At 38.5% G+C, this 17239-nt stretch overlaps 1 protein-coding gene across 1 annotated transcript in view; it reads right to left on the reverse strand.

Moving 5' to 3' along the window:
* Positions 1-835: 835 nt before the first annotated feature.
* The window catches only part of LOC105508449 (RAB6A-GEF complex partner protein 1), a 114973-nt gene continuing 98569 nt past the window's right edge, over positions 836-17239 (reverse strand). Inside the window, exons 12-21 of the mRNA XM_011937314.1 lie at positions 16248-16286; positions 15839-15949; positions 14557-14646; positions 13106-13266; positions 12024-12162; positions 6834-6950; positions 5331-6059; positions 3624-3782; positions 3401-3537; positions 836-1320 (exon numbers count right to left, since the gene is read on the reverse strand). Coding sequence (XP_011792704.1) covers positions 960-1320; positions 3401-3537; positions 3624-3782; positions 5331-6059; positions 6834-6950; positions 12024-12162; positions 13106-13266; positions 14557-14646; positions 15839-15949; positions 16248-16286 — 2043 coding nt within the window. The 3' untranslated portion in view covers positions 836-959. The remainder of the gene's footprint in view (positions 1321-3400; positions 3538-3623; positions 3783-5330; positions 6060-6833; positions 6951-12023; positions 12163-13105; positions 13267-14556; positions 14647-15838; positions 15950-16247; positions 16287-17239) is intronic.

The following is a 17239-nucleotide window of genomic DNA, read 5'->3' on the forward strand; positions in this document are numbered from 1 at the left end:
ACATTTACCTTTATTAGATAAAGGTGACAAGAAGGCATCTTGCATTTGTGGTCCATGGGATGAAGCTGTGTCTATCTCATGATGGGTGGGGCCAATGTTGGTGAGCCAGCTCTGACTTCGCTGGATGTTGGAGATGCCAGCATCCATCTCAAGGTTTAAAAATGGGTCAGGTGATTGAGACTTTAACAGCTGCTCTCCCACTGCAGAGTGGGTCCGAAAACAAAAAACGGAGGAAGAAATTCAAGATGCACGCACTGACATTTTCAGTTCAGCTCTTTTAGCTTCCCCCATGTGCCTACCCAATAAGAACAGTTGAAAGGCAATTACTGTCTTACACTGTATCAGCCACCCCAAAACTAGAGACGTGGGATTGTGTAACAATGGACTGACCATACAATGCCACCTAACAGTTATATCATCGTATCTCTTACTGGAGCTTGGCAAAACTTTATTATGTTGATCTTCTAAGTGATTTGCTTTGGCTCTTAAGATAACATGAAGTTTCTAAATGCCAAAGTTAAAAGTTTTGGTTTCAATATTCATAAATAATAATAATTAGAACAGTCTTCATAAAAAGACCTGAATCTAAAAACTTTAAACTTTTCTTTCACCAAAATATACACGTTTAGTTTGTCCTCTCCTACTTTAGAAGGTGGCCTTTACTGTTCCCTTCGAGTGAGTTCTGTCAGCTTATTTTGAGGTCCATGTCTGTCTGATTCCAGAACTCCTTCCCACAATAACATAAGCATGATAGCTTTTATATTCAGGCAGTTCTCAACTTCTTTATAATCCAAGAATGCTTAGATTTTTGAATTAGACTTCAGCATCACAAGACTTAGAGACATAGGTTCTACTTTATTTACATCCTTGGTCAAATAGTTGGTATTCCAACTCATGTACAAAAAGTTGGCTTTTATCCACTCCTAAGTTTGGAATGAAAATAATTCCTTGAATATCAACTAACAGCAAAATGTGTAAATACATGGAGTAAAATACAATTCTCCTTGTACAAGTGACATGAAGTCTACATTACCAGTTCGGTATTTTCCATTTTTGAAAGGAGAACTGATAGAAGAGGCTGGGATGATTGGAAGTGGCCACAGGAAATCTTTATGGAGTCTCTTCAGGGCTATTACAAAGTTGTCTACCCGGGCAGCTCGGGTACGTTCCTTGCATAGCCAACTAATTAGTTCAAAGCCCAGCTGGGCTGCAAAGCAGCCAAGGTCTTTTAACCTCACATCTTCTAAGAGGCGCCGAGCATGTCTCCAGAGCATCATGTCAATATACATGTTCTCAGCACAGTCACTGTCTTTGCTCCATCTGTAAGTGGAAACACAAGAAAGCTACAGAATAATCTTTACTGGAGGATTTCACATACTTATTATGCAGAGGTACTGATAAAGCTGACAAGGAGATAAGAGATCCAATATCTAATTCTGATTGACAATGATGATAAAGTATCAGCGCTTCTCCTCCGTGTTACACCACAACCCTCGGAACACAGTAGGCTCTTTGACACATCTGTAGAATGAATACAGGGAACAGGAAAAGGGGGATGGAAGAAGTCAGACTAGGAAGCAGGTGACAGGTGGGTGACGGAAATAAAGGCAGCAAACCTATGCTGTATTTGAAAAGCCCAATGAAAAGAGGGAAGGAGAGCACATCAAAGAAACTAAGGATAGAGAGGCAAAGTGAAACTGAATTTCTCAGTGTGAGTCATGCAGACATGAAAAGAAAACCAATTTTTTTTTTTCTTAAACGACAGGTTTCACAATGTCACCCAGTCTGGAGTGCAGTGGTATGATCATAGCTCACTGCAACCTCAAACTCCTGGGTTCAAGCTATCTTCCCCACCTCAGCCTCCTAAGTAGCTGGGACTACAGGTACAATTCATTTGGCTCCCCCATTGTTTAATAACTTCTCTAATCAATAGGTCACAGGAGAGTCAAATGCATTAGCACTAAATTTTTATTTTTATTTTTTATCAAAAGGTATAATTAGAAGGACAGGTAAAATTATTGACTTTAAGAAGGCTTTTGGATTACCTACAGATTTATCTACCTTTTTACTTTGGTCCTCTATCATCAGAAGTAATTTAAAAGTCTGTTGCATTTTCAAATCAAAACCACAATGCGATGCCACCTTACTCCTGCAAGAATGACCATAATCAAAAAACAGTAGATGTTGGCATGGATGTGGCGATCAGGGAACACTTCTACACTGCTGGTGGGAATGTAAACTAGTACAACTGCTATGGAAAAGAGGGTGGAGATTCCTTAAAGAACTAAAAGTAGAACTACCATTTGATTCAGCAATCCCACTACTGGGGATCTACCCAGAGGAAAAGGCGGCATTATTCAAAGAAGATACTTGCACGTGCATGTTTACAGCAGCACAGTTCACAACTGCAAAATTGTGGAACCAACCCAAATGCCCATCAATCAACGAGTGGATAAAGAAACTGTTGTACATACGTATATATGATGGAATACTACTCAGCCATAAAAAGGAATGAATTAACAGCATTTGCAATGACCTGATGAAACTGTAGAGTATTATTCTAAGTGAAGTAACTCAGGAATGGAAAACCAAACATTGTATGTTCTCACTGATATGTGGGAGCTAAACTATGAGGACACAAAGGTGTAAGAATGATACAATGGACTTTGGGGACTTGTGGGAAAGGCTGGGAGTGGGGCGAGGGATAAAAGACAACAAATATGGTGCAGTGTATACTGTTCGGGTGATGGGTGCACCAAAATCTCACAAATCACCACTAAACAACTTACTAATGTAACCAAATACCACCTGGACCCCAGTAACTTACAGGAAAAAAAAAGTCTGTGGCATTTGGCCAGGTAGGGTGGCTCACGCTTGTAATTCCGGCCTTTTGGGAAGTAGAGGCAGGCAGATCTTTGAGGCCAAGAGCTCGAGACTAGCCTGGACAACATGGTGAAACCCCATCTCTACTAAAAATACAAACATTAGCCGGGTGTGGTAGCACATGCCTGTAATCCCAGCTATTCGGGTGGCTGAGGCAAGAGAATCCCTTGAACCTGTGAGGCGGAGGTTGCAGTGAGCTGATATGGTGCCACTGCATTCCAGCCTGGGTGACAGAGTGAGACTCTGTCTTAAACAAACAAAAGTTTGTTACATTCAGAACTGGTACATCAAGATCTATTCCAGAAAAAGGGGCAGAAACTATTCAAAGGGTACTGAAGTGAACTTGGGAGAAAGAAAAAAGGGAAGCATTCTGTGTGGTCTCTGCTTTTTGGGAATGGAAAAATAAACTGCAACTGGATTAAATAGTTGTTTCCATTAAGACCTAATTTTGTAAATGTCTTGAAATGCAGTGTGTCATGAATGCCCAAAAAGCAGTAATGGCTCTTTATTATTTCACCTTTTTCCAGAGGGACCAGATGGCATGCTTAGTGTTTTCTGTAAACTGAATTTACTTGGAGGAACATTTTCAGCTGACTGGGATAAACTGATGCTTCGATTCCTGAAGAACTCAAATCCACCACTTGAACTGGGTTCCTAGGATTACACACAATATGCAGTACCATTAGAGAAAGATGCCACATGGGTGTATGGTCTAGAGATGTATAACTTTTCCAACTAACCTGAGCTGTGGGTGTGGATGGAGGTGTCTCAGATTCTCCAGAGCCAATGGCTTTAAGAAATCGAATCATGTGTCGACAGAGGTCCCACTTGCCTTGTTCTAGTGCTGTGTTGAATAGAAGGGTAGCATGTTGCCTACTTACTGCAGGGACTTCCATATTCTATAAAAAACAACCAGGACAGCATTCTTTTTATACTACACAATTTGGGAAGATATGAGCAATTCTTTATCTCCAGCTTTCTAAACTCAAAGAATGTAGTCACACCACCACAGGGGGTTAGTTTAATAGCAAGATTAAAAAGTACCGTACAAGGAAAAGCGAGGCAAGTACTCTTCTGGTGCATGTAAACTATAATTTATTAAACTCCCACTACATGCCAGATACCGTACATATACTTTAATTCATTATTTCATTTATTTCTCCCAGTGACTCTGCAGATAGACATATCATTTGTATTTTACAAGTGAGGAAACTCAGTTAAGTAAACTGTTGAAGATCAGCAGAAAAGGAAGAGAAAAAAGGGAGGTTTGCTCGACTCCAAAAAAGGTCAGGTCTGTCACCTGTTGTAGAGTTTTCTGAGGATGTAACTAAAATCTTTGCTTTGGGCAATAGCAAGTAGTAAGGTTCTGCTGCACATTCAGAATCCTCCATTTTTCTTTCACAAATTTAACCTGCCTATCTTGGTCTTCATGGAAAGGTGCCTAATATACAACTTTAATTGTAGTTATTATCTGTCAATCCATAGCAACTTAGGAAGTCTGTTGCAGAAAAAATTACATTGTCAGGGAGATCAGTGAAGTTACAGGAAGTGACCCAGAACCAAAAAAACAGCTGCATTTATTTTGATTCTGTTTTTAAAACCCTATGTATTTTTCTTTAGGGCTAGCCATGGATCATACTTCAAGGCCACCCGGCCTCTGCCTCTGAGTGTCTCTTCTGGTTTCAGTCCGTTGTCGTGAAGCAAAGAAGCTGACGGGAAATCTGCTTCAGGCAGAGATTCAAACCAGGTTTATGGTTAGTTTCTTATATCAGTGAAAACAACTTTGCAGTAACTGGAAAGAATCTTTAAGTGTAGCCTATCAAATAACCAACTGTCAAGCCCTTTTGTCAAATACCTAATGAAATAAATTGTCAGGAGTTGCAAAGAAGCCATTATTTTGAGAAAACCTGTGTGCTCTGAGGGTCTTTGCTGTGGCAGGCCTGAGCCTTCTCGGCGTGCTTTGGGGAGACTAGCTCAAGGTGCTCTGTTATGACCATGCTCTAAGTAAGTGTCCCCTCAGCAACCCACACTAAAAGGAAACAAATCTACTGTTGTGGGAAGCTCAAACTCACTAATATCCCAAATAATACTTTCTTTGCTATGTTTCTTATGTAATATTTCAATAATCTTATGTAGTATTTCTTACATGTTCTTAGTATATGTATTCTAATACATATATTAAATTTCTTCAATATATTAAATTTTCAAAATACTACTCTGAACTCATTACTCTGCTTAGGCTTATTTATGCACAAACAGGAAAAAATATCTCTGCAATGTTACTTTATGACATTCAAAGGAATCTGAATTCTTCCAAATTAAAGATATACACAGCAGATCTGACTATGAATTCCTTAAACACAATCATGGTGCCAAAACAGGACATTTCTATTTTTCTAAGTTTAAGCTCATTAATTCTTGCCCCTTTATAAGAACAGAATTGTTACCTGTAAGATAATAAGGTAAGAGGCAGCTGTGTCCAAATCCTGAGCCATCAAACATTCCTCAAACAAGTCCTTAGGGTTTCCAACAGCTGCAAAAAGGTAATTCCACAGGGCATATTCAGTCTTCCTGGCACAATGGACAACTGTCTGCAGGAAGAGGGGGAACTCGGTGATAAATTTTGCCACAGTGGGAAGCAGAGGGTCGGGAATGGGCTCCCGTGAGGTAGCTTCTTCTTCCAGTACTTCATGGAGCATGAGCTCCAGCACATGAGGGAAGTAAGGTAATGTGGCACAGGACTGGGCCAAGAGCAAGGCTTGCTCCCCAAGGTTTCTGACCAGAAGTTGTCGTAGAATGTGGTGGAGGTAGATCTGAGAGGTTCTCTCCACAACACAGAAAGGGAAGAGCACCTCCAGCTGTTCTCTAGCATTGTTCCGAGTATACAAAGAATCATATAGCAAAGTGTCATTGACAGCACCAAGGACTAAAGCATCTTCAAACAGAACAGCTAGCGGGTAAATGTTGATGTGGAAAGGCAGCATGATCCGCTGGGACAAGAAGGAATGGGGCTTGCGGTGATCCCTAGGAAAGAGAGGAAGCCAAACTTTCATCCCTGCACCACCACAGCTCAGCCAGAGGGCCTCCAGAAGGTGACGTTTCTGTTTATTTGCTCGACACGTTGTCCAGACACTTTCAACAGACTGGGCTAGTACAACAGGAGGACAGAATGGCAGCTGGAGAAGGAGAGACAAGAATCAAGTTGTTTTCCTATTACATTTGCAGGTTCTTAAGTTCCTAGGTACTAGTTTACTAAGTCTTTCAAATGATAGTATAATATCTTTTTGGGAAAAGGGGATCTATTTAGAGTTAATAAAAGTATCCTGGCCTCTTAAAGTATATACACTTAAATCTAAAAACAAAACACCCCATGAACTTCACCAGTCTATCCCTATATATTTTATTTTGAGACGGAGTCTCGCTCCGTTGCCCAGGCTGGAGCTCAGTGGCGCGATCTCGGCTCACTGCAAGCTCCGCCTCCCGGGTTCACAGCATTCTCCTGCCTCAGCCTCCTGAGTACAGGACTACAGGTGCCCGTCACCTCACCTGGCTAATTTTTTGTATTTTTAGTAGAGATGGGGTTTCACCGTATTAGCCAGGATGGTCTGGATCTCCTGACCTCGTGATCTGCCTGCCTCGGCCTCCCAAAGAGCTGAGATGACAGGCATGAGGCACCGCGCCCGGCCTCTATCCCTTTTTTTTCCCCACTAGAATTCGCAATGAATGATGCCTAAGCAGTAACATATGGAGTATGGAACGTTTCATGATCATTTTGCGACCTTATCCTCCAGTCAGTCAGTCTTATACCCAGAGACTTAAGACTAATTTTATGGACTTACAATTTCTCGTTTCCAAATCATAAAATACTCTTCTCCTAAATTCTTTAATTCCTTCATCCTTACCTCATACCTTCTTAATGTTTGAAAAGAAATGACTTGTACTTTACTCACAAGTTTCCTTTGGTTAGGGTTACTGTCCTTCTCCCGGATCTGTGGGCCTGACCTGTCCCTCTGCATCATGATGAGCTGTCCTGCCAGGTTTAACATAATGCTCTCTGCACCACGAGCCTGAAATTTAAGAAAAAGCAGCTAAATTCATACTTCTGTATCAGTATGCTTTCCGCATCTCCCCCCAATCCATAAGGTTTATAGATGAAACAACACAATGTTTATTGAGGTTGTACTATGTATTGCCATTCTGCTAGGCTCTGTGGGAATACAAGGAGCTTTCTGGCTAGGATGGTACAAAGCCTAACACATAATGCAATTAATGAACAACACCAGTGACATAAGATTGAGGGCAGAGTTGAATTATCCTGAAAAAACTAAGAGAACTTTAGAAGTTTATCAAAATGAGAGATCACTTCAGTGATCTAGCTGCCATAACTACAGGAAATTTAAAAGGATGCAGTGGAATCTGACAGATGAGGAAGACATACACAAGTGGGAGAGTAAGGGTTCGTAGAAGTGTGCAATGAAAACGAAGACAGGGAACTACCGGGAAAGTGAGAACAGTCTGGCTAGACTAGGGACATTATGAGAACAAAGCTGGATGGTAACAGACCTTCAAGGAGGATTTAGAAAGCCAGGTAAAAGAGCAGCAGGAAAGAAGCCACTACTTATGGCTCTTGATTAAGACAGTTATTTAAAAAATCAGAGTTAATCAGGATAGGTTACTCAGGAGAGGCAGATTTCATGGGTGTTGACTTCAGAAATGAGGAAATAGTATGCCTTTTTATTATGAAAAATTTCAGTCAAACCTCAGAGAGCCTAGTATAATGATTTCCTGTTGAGCCCTATCACCCAACTTAAACCATGATGCACATTAAATTTTGAGCAGCCCTGTTTTAAAAGGAATCTCAGGTATCAAGTCATTTCTACCTGTAAAGAGGAAGGAAAATTTTGGTTAAAAAAAATAGAACTTACTGCTATCCTAGACATGAAAGGTAGAAAAAGAGAAGAACCATAGACGATTTCCAGGTTAGTGGAGGTGCTAGAGAAGTTGAAGTTATTATCACTGATAGAAGGTAGGAAGAGAAATTAGGGAAGGGAAAACAAAAGAGTTTCCCTTTTTCTTTTTGGCTCATTTAATTTGAAAAAAACAAAGAAACAAAAACCTTAAGACGTCCAGGTAAAAATGTGAGCAATGACTAAATCAGAGATGACTGTACCAGCGTCAGAAGCTTAAAGGTGAGGCTGGGCCAGGCCGGGCGCAGTGGCTCACGCCTGTAATCCCAGCATTTTGAGAGGCCAAGGCGGGTGGATCACAAGGTCAGGAGTTTGAGACCAGCCTGGCCAACATGGTGAAACCCCGTCTCTACTAAAAATACACAATAAGCCAGGCATGGTGGCAGGCGCCTGTAATCCCAGCTACTCGGAAGGCTGAGGCAGAAGAATCACTTGAACCCCGGAGGCGGAGGTTGCAGTGAGCCAAGATCGCGCCACTGCACTCTAGCCTGGGTGACAAAGCAAGACTCCATCTCAAAAAAAAAAAAAAAAAAAAAATAGGTGAAGCTGGTAAAAAAGGAGACAGATGTTTCTCAGGCACAGTAGCCAGGGAAAAAAGAGCAGCGGGCCATCACCTGAGCTTTTGGAAAACAAAAGAGAAATAGGGAAGCACAATGCTATATATGCTATATAAACAGAAGGAAAGAATTTCAGGGAGGAAAGAATGACTATTCAAAACTTGTGGGATTGTGTCCCAGTCTTTGCTGTATGCTGGCTGGATTAATGTAAGCTGCCAGTATCATTTAGGGTTCATCAAGAAAACAACAGCCACCCTATATATTCTAGTTGCAAAATACTTGGCTATACAAACTACTCTTGCTTACTGCTTTCAGATTCTACAGGGGATTGTGTATAAAGAAATGACTAAATAAAAAAATTGGGTATCTATCCAGAAAGTAATTTGGAGGTATGAGAAGCGAACATGGAATTTAGGTGTGTGGGAACTAGAAAAGTCACCTAGATAACAGTAAAATGTAGCTAGATAGCAGAGAAAAAAAAAAAGACACAAACACCTGCAGCAAAACAGCATGACTGGGGATTGGCATACACTAAAACACTTCAAAAGACCTTAAAGGCATTTACTGTAATTCACCACAATATGAGTAATATTTATAATGACTACCTTAAGTTTTAAGATGGTAGATTTCACCACATTTCATACTAATTCATTAAAAAAGTACACTTCTCTTTTCTTCAGTGAGTGGGTATTATCAGTATCCGATCTTAGCATTCAACATTTTCTGATAATGTTAAAGATGACTGCAACAGCACTCTCAGGCAACTTTAATAAAGCTTTCAGAAAAAAGCAAGGGCTACCTGTATGCTCAAAATCCTAAATTTGAAGGAACCCCAAACTCCATCTCTTACCCTAAAAAAATCCCTGGCAGTTGATTATCCATGAGAATTTCAGTAGCTAGGAGCTCACTCTCATGGAGAGACTATCTTGCTGTTGAAGAATTTTCACTGTTACTACTATGCTTTTTTTTTTAAACTTTAGTATTAAATCAAAACTTACTTTGCTCTAGCATTCTTTGTTTTCCCTTTATGGTAATCAGTCAATTTTAACTTCTTAATCTGCTCTAGCCAAATTAAGCACCTTCTCTTTGTGAAAGGTCCTCTTTAAATATGGTATTCAGTACTACTGATGCCACTGGTTGCCTACTCTATCTGGGATATATGAGTCCTTTTTTTAAATATGAAAACTTTAAATATGATTAAAAGTAGGGAGAATAGTATAATGAACTTCCACACTGCCATTATCCAGATTCACAATTATCAAGATTTTGCCTTATGTGCTCCATCCATCCCTTATTTTTTTTTCAGTTTTGTCAGAGTATTTTTCAAGTAAGATATGCTACCCATTTTACTTCTACATGTTTAATATGCATTCCTAAAATATATGGGCATCTGCTTACACAGCCACAATGCTAGTATCACATCCAATAAAATTTACAATTATTCCCTACTTTCTCTCCCTATTAGTATTTAAATATCCCTAATTGTTTCAACAGTGTCTTTTCATAGCTTGTTTGAATGAAGATACAAATGAGCTTACTGACTTGGTTCTGTAGGGTAGTGATTATCACATTTGCCTCACAAATGAGTTTTATCCACTGCATTTGGTTTTTATGGCTTCAAAATCTTATTTAATCTAGAAGATGCGCTTCTTTTCCCCCACGTTAGTGACTTGTAGCTGTCCAACAGAATGTCTCGTATTCTGCTTCCTTGTGGTAGGGAAGATGACTCTGTACACTTGATTTGATTCAGGTTCAAGATTTTTGGCAATAATTCTTGTGAACTTCATGCTATATCACCTCAAGAAGCATACCACACCTGGTTTTCCCATTTTTAGTGATGCTAAGATTGATTAGTTCCTCAGGACTGCAAAATGATTTTTAAATTGTCACAGCTTTTTTCACACCTTTTATCTAAACTTCTGTAAAACAGTATATTCCCTTATCAACTAGGACTAACTGGATACCATTAAATATGATTTGTAGAGGAAATGGGAACTATATTTTAAAGGGGAAAACCAATTTTACCTAGAGAAGGGAGACTAAGGCTGAGCACGGTCACTCACGGCTATAATCCCAGCACTTTGGGAGGCCGAGGTAAGCGGATCATGAGGTCAAGAGATTGAGACCATCCTGGCCAACATGGTGAATCCCTGTCTCTACTAAATATACAAAAATTAGCTGGGCGTGGTGGCGCACACCTGTAGTCCCAGCTACCCGGGAGGCCGAGGCAGGAGAATCACTTGAATGTGGGAGGCAGAGGTTGCAGTGAGCCGAGATTGCGCCACTGCACTCCAGCCTGGCGACAGAGTGAGACTCTGTCTCAAAAAAAGAAAAAAAGAAAAAAAGGAAAAAAAAAGAAAGAAGGGAGACCAAGATGGTTAAGGGGTCTAGAACAAGCATCACATGAAATAGTTGGAGGTATGTCACATGAAATAGATGGAGATATTGAAGTATTTAGCATGCAGATAAGAAGACAGAGAGGTTTAAGGAGAGAAGGAGAAGCCAAGGAATGATAACTGTCTGCAAATATTTTAGGGGTCATCATGTGGAAGAGGGAGTAGCTTTTACAATGTCTTGTTACAAAGAATAGAGAACTGGGATAAAATGTAACAAAATCGATTTTAGATTCATATAAGTAATATTACATTCCTCATAACTGGATAGTCTACTGCACTATTTTCTAATTATTTTATGGAGTGTTGAGGTTTGACAGAAGTGCCTCGACAGGAAGTAAAAGACAGACTGGGCAGACAGGGATGACAAATAAATCTACATAGAATTTTCCTCTGACAATAAGTTCCCAGTTGACACAAAGTTTACAAACCACTGAAATAGGAAGTTATGCAACGTGGGTCCTGGTCACCCTACTGCCCTGTTACTTTACCCAGGAACTATGGGATTATACTTTCTCTTTCCTCATAATTAACTAATTATAAAGCCCCTGCTATTCTATACTCAATTCTACTTCTTTCCATATCCTTTTTCACTGCCCAAGTTCAGACTATGAACACCACTGACCTAGATCATTACAATGACCTCCCAGTTGCTCTCCCTACAGTAGTTTTGTCTTAGTAAAGGTTAGATCTAATAATATCTACCTTAAAACACTTTAGACTTAAAGTCTAAAATTATCAATATTATCTACAAGACTTATATCCTCTTTCAATTTCCATGTCCCAGTCACTGTAAAATTCTTCCAGTTCCCTGAGTGTGTCATGTTCTCTCGTCTATGGGCCTCTGCTCTACCGTTCCTTCCACCTGAAAATCCATCCCCTTTTAACTTAGATAAACTCTGCTTATTCTTCTGGTTTTAATTTAAATGATACAGAAATCTCTGGTTATTCAGATTATAATAGGTTTTTGTTATATGCTCTCACAGTAATGTATACTACTTTTTGGTACACATAACAGGAACAATTCATTATGTATGTGATTATTTATTTAATGCCTGAGCAGAAAGCATGTCTTTTTAATTTGCCACTGCAACCCAGCATCCTCATATAAGGTACATTTTAGACACTTAGTATTTATTTGCTGAACAAATAGTGCCTAATATGGACTTGAATACCAAAAACTGAGACGTAAACTCCAAAGAGCTTTGATAATGGAATGGTACCTGCTGTGGCATTTTCAAGGTGATTCCATTCTCTGTACTCACTGATGTCAGAGTGACAGATACTACCAGGAAAGGATGAGGAATGTAGCGTGACATGGAAACCTCCTGAAGAACTTGAATACCAGCAGTAGTATTTGGACTGTAAAAACAAAAGAAACCCACATACCTCAACAACAATGCTAACAAGATTTTCTTTCTTTTCCACTAGTAATAGTATTAGACTTCATGCTTATGGAAGACTCAGATGTCTTCTACCTATCATCTTCTCCCCATATATCCTTCGATCAGGAAGTTGGCAAGGTTGAGGGGAACCAGGGAACATACATGGGGATGACAGAGAAAGAAAGGGAGTAACAAAGAGGAGGGAAGACGAAAACTACGGAAGAAGCTATAAGAATACAAATATTTAAGTGGAAAAAACTAGTTGATTGAGAAAGAATGACGGTTCAATCACTGAGGCTAGTGAGATGTCTTAATTTTTATCTTGCATTACTCCTCAATCACTGTGCTGTTTCAGTAAATACATACTTCAATTAACCTCTGAGAACAAAAAGAGAACTCAAGAGGTGTGGTCTAAATATGTTGCAAGTAGACCAGATGCCAACACAAATATAAAGCAACATGCAGCAGCAACAACACTGCTGATTTTTTTTCTGCCCCAGACTAGAGCCATCTAGCTCAGTGGAAATGTAAGTCAGTTTGCTAAGAACATGCTTCCTACCGTCTTAAAGTTGTGGAACTCCTTCAAATTCCCACCAAGTATCGGGAGCACTAGGAGAGTCAGTAACCATTTATTTTCAAGGTTGTGAAAAAAATTTAGTATCTAAGGGTTTAACCTCATCCCAAACTAGATTTTTTTTTTCAAATGACTCCAGGAAGATAAGCTAAAGAAGTTAGTGTAGGATATTTCTTTTTTCTTAGCTATTATATCAATATCACTAATTAAAACTTGCTTTTTTTACTTCTAACAAAAACGAGATTGAATATAAAAGTGGAATAACTGTTTTGAGAAAATAAAAACTACAAAAGAAAAACGTGATAAATAGGAGCAAAAAGTGACTTCTCATATGCCAGATACTTACCCATCAGATTTTCTTTCAATACTGTAAAGGCATATTGAACAGTCTGCTCTAAATACTATTACCATGTCCTGGAAGACACTAAGCAGTAATGTTTCTGCTTGTGCTTTGGTGACATGAGCAAAGGCATTGTCCAGATTTGATGTTCGCAAGTATACTCTAAGCTGAAGAAAACAAAAATAAAGAAAATTATAAAAACAAGGTAACTACTAGGGATGACCAAATACTTTAAACATGCTGTTTTTATCTTCTGACTTTTTTTTTTTTTTTTTTTTTAGTAACAGGAGTTAAAAGAACTATCTAAGCTTTAACAATAAATGGATTATGCTTATATATTTTTGCAGACTAGGCTCATTCTATGAATAAGAATGAAGTGATCAAAACTGAATGTACTATTATAAAATATTCCTGTTAGACCTGATTTATTTATTTATTTAATTAATTAAAGGCAGGGTCTCACTCTGTTGCCCAGGCTGGAGTGCAGTGGCATGATCTCAGCTCACTGCACCTTCTGCCTTCTGGGTTCAAGCAATTCTGCCACCTCAGCCTCCCAAGTAGCTGGGATTACAGGGTTGTGCCACCATGCCCGGCTAATTTTTGCATTTTCAGTAGAGACGGGGTTTCACAATGTTGGCCAGGCTGGTCTTGAACTCCCGACCTCAGGTGATCCACCCTCCTCAGCCTCCCAAAGTGCTTGGATTACAGGCGTGAACCACTGCACCTGGCCTAGACCTGCAGATTTAGACCTGATACATCATGAGACCAGCAGTTTCTCGAAACAAACAAAAAACCAGATACAGTAGTCTCCCTTATCCATGGTTTTGCTCGCCACAGTTTCAGTTATCTACAGTCAACCATGGTCTGAAAATAGGTGAGTACAGTCTACTAAGATATTCTGAGAGACCACATTCATATAACTTTTATTACAATATACTGTCATAATTGTTTTATTATTAGTCATTATTAATCTCTTACAAATTAAACTTTATCATAGGTATGTATGTATGGGAAAAAAAGGTAGTGCTATATAGGGTTCAGTACTATTAACAGTTTCAGGCATCCAGTGATGGTCTTGAAATGTATTCCCCATAGTTAAGGAGGGGTTACTATAAATCAGTAACTAAATAAATCTATCTCTGAGGATAGCTGTTCTTATATCATGAAATTTTTTGCTTTCAACTCTTTATTCAACTCTTTATTTTCAAACTCCATAGAGAATGTCTGACAGCTAAAATCTTTAGAAAAGGTTATCTTAGAAGTCTCAATTGTCACTTAAAAATTTTTTAAAGTAGTAACCTGAAAAGAAAATCCCACTAGCTAAAAGAAGCTACATTTTTTATTAAAAGATAAAATGTTTTGTTCAGTTTTCAATAGACTATTTTCTATATAAAATTAAATCATGCTTAATAGCTTTAAAATATAAAAATCTGTTATTTCTGAGAGAAAAAACATACCTCTTCTTGACGGTCATTTATGTTATAACATGCAAGGACCATAAAATCATTCCACCAGGCTAAGCCACCTGTCACGATCATATTTTGCTCCTTAAAATAAAAAATTTTAAACAAATTTACCTTATGCTACCAGAAATTGTTACAAAGTAATATATTTATAAAAATTCTTACCCAGACAAAGCTTAAATTATTATTTTTTGAGACAGTCTCACTCTGTCACCCATGCTGGCATGCAGTGGCTCAATCTCAGCTCCCTGCAACCTCTGCCTCTTGGGTTCAAGCAATTCTCATGTCTCAGCCGTATCCCAAGTAGCTGGGATTACAAGCATGCAGCAACACACCTAGCTAATTTTTGTATATTTTGTAAGGACGGGGTTTCAACATGTTGGCCAAGCTAGTCTTGGACTCCTGGCCTCAAGCAATCCGCCCGCTTCAGCCTCCCAAAGTGCTGGGATTACAGGCATGAGCCACCGCGCCCAGCCAAAGATCAAATTATTCTGTTCTACTCTCCCTCTCCAGTGATAACTCTAGAGCCTTTATTAATAATGATCCATATCCTGTTTATAAAAATAAATATTTCTTTAAGAAGGCAAATATACCATTAAAAATAACTGGGTGCTATATAGCATCATCATTCCAACACCCAATAGGGCTTGGTATAAATTCTGGCTTAATCACTTATCAGATGAGTAACTGAATCCTAGTTTTGTGTGTGTGTGTGTGTTTACATTGAAAGATGAGTAACAGTAGTGCCTTCATTGGGTTGCTATGCAGATGAGTAAGGTAACATATATGAAAGTGCCTTAAAATGCCTAACACACAATAGGCACTTAACAAGTATTGATTTCCTTCTCTTCCAACTGCATGCATGTATGTACATACATATACACATACACACACACACACATATGCTCACTATCCCATATGCATCACATACAGAACAGGCAGGGAATGATCTCAAATTCTGTGGAAATCTATTCTGATCACATTAGATAAACTCAAGCTGGAATGTAAGAATAAATCCTTAGGCTAAAGAATTATAGTTACCGATCTTAACAAGAATTAAAAATAAACCAACTATTTCAACACAAGATCCTTTATCAAATAGCAAGTATTTTATCAGAATCAAATCTTAGACATATTCAATATCACTTTTTAATATCTGATTTTCCTTATTTTTAATAAGTAACCAGAATTACTTAGTGATAAACTTTATAGCTATTTCATATTGTAGTTCTCTTACACTTTGAGAAATAGGTTTTTAATCTCAAAAAAGACTAACCTGGGTAATGTTTCCAAAAAGTTTCCATTTTTTGGTGAGTAAAGAGTAATGTGCAAAACCAAACTTGCCAACCACAGCAATATTCTGTCCAAGCTTATCAATAGCTGAAAACTGTTTGAAAAAAAAAAATAAGAACTTTTCCTTGTAAACCTCTATACTTTATTAGGCATAAAGAGCTTAGTATTGTGTCAGGCAAATAGACTATTAATAAATGTTTGCTAATTAAATATTTTAAAATCCAAATATTCAGTTACAGCTGACAAAATTATAGATGTTAATATACTAGCAATGTTACAATAGATCAAGTGTTTTATTTTTCTCAATACACCCACTGAAGGGCTCTTCCCAGAATGCCTCTTGCAGCAAATGCTAGCCAACAAAAGTTAACACCAACAAAGTAACAACTCACCCGTATAGGCCAATTGCTCTCTAGATAGGTGCTGGAAATCTATAGAAAATAACACATCAGTTTGGTAAAACTTATGAAATATATTTAAACTTAAAGCATTAAGTTATCACAATATGAGATTCATCTTCCTGAACAATGTTTAAGGTGCCCCCCCCAGTTGGTAGCAGAGCACTTGGAATTCACCATTTGTATATGAATCAGTGTTTTACATCTTATGTTTGTTATTTCATGTTTCTAGGCACCAGACTTTCCTCTCCCTGCCCCTTACCCTTTACGATGTTTCTGTTTGTTTTAAATATTGAATTCAATACGGACTGTCAAGAGATTTTCAGAGAAGGCACCCATGAGGGCAGCTATGAATTGTGCAGATGAACAGTTTGGGTTTGCTGATATAAACCATTCCAAAACAACCTAATCTAATACAATTACAGCCTCAGAAAAAGTTCTGGTTTTTAATGGAAATATTTTTATTACTTTTACACTTTTCTGATTTAAAAAGCAATGCTCAGGCCAGGTGCGGCTGCTCACGCTGTAATCTCAGCACTTTGGGAGGCCGAGGCAGGTGGATCACCTGAGGTCAGGAGTTTGTGACCAGCCTGACCAACATGGCAAAATCCCATCTCTACTAAAAATACAAAAATTAACTGTGCATGGTGGCGCATGCCTGTAATCCCAACTACATGGGAGACTAAGGCAGGAGAATCGCTTGAACTCGGGAGGCAGAGGTTGCAGTCAGTGAGCCAAGATCGCGCCACTGCACTTCAGCCTGGGCAACAAGAGTGAAACTCTGTCTCAAAAAAAAAAAAAAAGCTTATAAAATTATGCAATATAAAAATTGACAAAATGAAGTTCTCTGTTTAGGGACAACCACTGGTAGCTTTTATTCTATCTTTAAACATATATATATATATACATGAAAGAGTGTATGTAAGCTATTATTTTTCTTTTTTTTTTTTTTTTTTTCTATTATTTTTCTTTTTTTTTTTTTTTTT

This window comes from Colobus angolensis, unplaced genomic scaffold (assembly GCF_000951035.1).
Source record: "Colobus angolensis palliatus isolate OR3802 unplaced genomic scaffold, Cang.pa_1.0 Scaffold162, whole genome shotgun sequence".
In the NCBI taxonomy this organism is placed as follows: Eukaryota; Metazoa; Chordata; class Mammalia; order Primates; family Cercopithecidae; genus Colobus; species Colobus angolensis.